This window comes from Megalobrama amblycephala, linkage group LG2, assembly GCF_018812025.1.
Source record: "Megalobrama amblycephala isolate DHTTF-2021 linkage group LG2, ASM1881202v1, whole genome shotgun sequence".
NCBI classification, from domain to species: Eukaryota; Metazoa; Chordata; class Actinopteri; order Cypriniformes; family Xenocyprididae; genus Megalobrama; species Megalobrama amblycephala.
The window spans coordinates 49,126,221-49,128,714 of record NC_063045.1 but is presented as its reverse complement, the minus strand read 5'-3'; the positions used below and the strand labels follow the sequence as shown (position 1 = coordinate 49,128,714).

The 2,494-nt window shown below is 35.2% G+C and overlaps 1 protein-coding gene across 1 annotated transcript; it reads right to left on the bottom strand.

Annotated features, from left to right (window-relative positions):
• Nucleotides 1–306: 306 nt before the first annotated feature.
• On the bottom strand, nt 307–2,214 carry LOC125262911 (olfactory receptor 6N1-like). Its single transcript, XM_048181754.1, has one exon. It carries the CDS (start codon nt 1,605–1,607, stop codon nt 627–629), a length of 981 nt encoding a protein of 326 aa, XP_048037711.1. The 5' UTR covers nt 1,608–2,214; the 3' UTR covers nt 307–626.
• Nucleotides 2,215–2,494: the final 280 nt, after the last annotated feature.

Here is a 2,494-nt window from a genome sequence, read left to right as displayed (position 1 = left end):
AGTGTCAATCAGAATAAAGTATTCTGGAGATCTGTGTAATTTATTATGTATATATATTATTATGTATAAATATATTATGTATGTATATATAGGCCTATATATTGTGTCTTATAGCTAGCTACATTTAGTTAGTTAGCATAGCTTGCCCAATATTGGGACACATTTGCAATGTTTGTTCCTTACACAAGGGTCCTCATAATCATCCATTAGCTGAGCAGAAAAGTGGTTCAGATCCCAGTGCACAAATGTTTTAATAGAACCAGTATATAACTTGTTTGGACTCAGGGACAACATCATTTTTGATTATTATGATTACTGATATTGTTTATGCTTCACATACAAAGATGGGATATACAATGTATCTTCAAACAGTTTTGTTTAACAGGTATTTGTAAATGCATAGAAATGATTTCTATTTAACATTACATTTTAAATTTTTTGCCAATACTGTCATTTTAAAAATAAGCAGAGCTCCAAATATTTTCCCTATTTTACTTTTACTTTATTTGAAAACAAACAATTTAATATCAGCATGTCTATGCTTTGGTTTATAGTATCTAACATGAGCAACAGCATCACAAAACACATGATCAAAACAAGCAGCAGCAACATCATCACAATCAGAATTAAGATGATAAAGCTATTGATAATGACTTTAAATGATTTGGTACTATTTTTTTGCGCAAGAATATATCTGCTAATCGTTTCCTGATCTCTTTAGTTCTGGTGCAATAAACAGTGGGGTTTATTAAGGGAGGAACTAGAGAGGCTACAATCACAATGGCGTTTCGCTCTGTTAAATTTAGTACAACTCCTATTCGAGTTAGTAAGCTAGACACAATCTTTGGTGCATAAAAACTAAGCAGGACAATGAGGTGACTCAAACAAGTGTTGATCAGTTGCTTTCTGCTTGAGTTGTTAGAGAGTTTGGTCACACTGTAGGCCAAAACAGCATAAGTGCACAAAATAAAGGGAAATTGCCCAAATATTGGCCACAGACTTAACATTGCAGGTAAGAAAAAATAGGGTTCAGGATTGACACAAGCAGCTCTGATCATGGAAGCATAGTCACAAAACACATATCTGATGACAGGCTGACAATATGGGACACTGTCTACCACTGATATCACAAAACCCAAAACAGCAAAACCAGCGATCCAGGTCACAAAAATAAACAGAAATGTTCGTGAATTTGTTACAATGCTGTGATACCTTAAGGGAAGCTTAACTGCAATAAGTCGGTCTATGGCCATTAAAGTCAGAGCCATGACCTCTGTGAAATCACCAACATGATAGAAATACGTCCTTGAGATACAAGAGTAGTATGAGACAGTTTTAATCTCAGCCAGCAGCACTGAGATCATAGTTGTGCTGCAGGTAGAGGAGAACATTATGTCAACAACAGCTAGATTACAGATTAATATGTACATTGGTTTGTGTAAATGTCTGTCAGTCATGATGATACACAGATTGATGCTGTTCCCAAGCAATATGAGCATGTAGGTTATTAAGATAAAGAATCCAAGGAGCTTTTGGTTCTGCAGGTGATCAAATCCAGTGATTATAAAACTGTCTATCTTGTTCACAGTGAAATTTTCATTTGCCATTTTCAGTCACCCAGCTCCTAACATACACACACAAATATTTTAAAAAATACAGTTAATACAGATGAAAAGATGAATTCATTTATAGCCTGAATGTACTTATATAAGCAAAGAAAAAAAGCTCCTGTGAAGGAAAATGGCAGAAAGATGGAGACAGTGTCTGTAACATGCAGGTGATGAAAACTGAAATTATAAAAGTATAGCTTTAACAAAAGTATAAAAAGAGTTTCATTCATTCTTAATAGAAAATAGAGAAAATAAAAATATTATGTAAAACAATTTAAGCTTGTTTCCTATTTACGACTTTAAAAAAATTAGAATTCCAAACAGAGTAGTTTACAATTGCATATAATACACAATCTAAGATGTTCCTCTTATCCAGTTCCAGAGAAGTGTGTGATGTCCTGCTTTTTATATTTTTATTCTGACAGATCAGTCATAGTTTCATAGCAACCACGATCAAGACCTAAACATAGAATCCCTGTCCAATCCCCAGCCAACACAGCATGGTGGGGCCCAGTTGGGTGTCACCTGGGCTGCCTAACTGGGGCCCAGACATTTTTGTCCACAGTTTCCATGGAGGCCCCACATGGGTTAGCCCAGATGAAATGAACACTGCTCAGTGTGCACACTACAGGCTGTTAAATGTAACACAGAAACATGCTGGAGTTAATGAGATAATTAGGTGATAACGAGCAGAATCACCGAAAGACAGAGAAACAACAAGAACTACAACTTCAGCCACAGCCTTCGATGAAATCAACTGAAGATAAAAGACATTAAATCTCTCAAGATCTGATTAAACATCTCCACAAACAGCATTACCAGCTTCACTTATTACTAACAAGATTGACTTTATTTCTGACAAACATCTACAAAAGTTGTTATTG

Bases quoted from the DNA above. Each gene is read 5' to 3' on its own strand.
- LOC125262911 (XM_048181754.1), bottom strand. From the start codon at position 1,607: ATGGCAAATGAAAATTTCACTGTGAACAAGATAGACAGTTTTATAATC.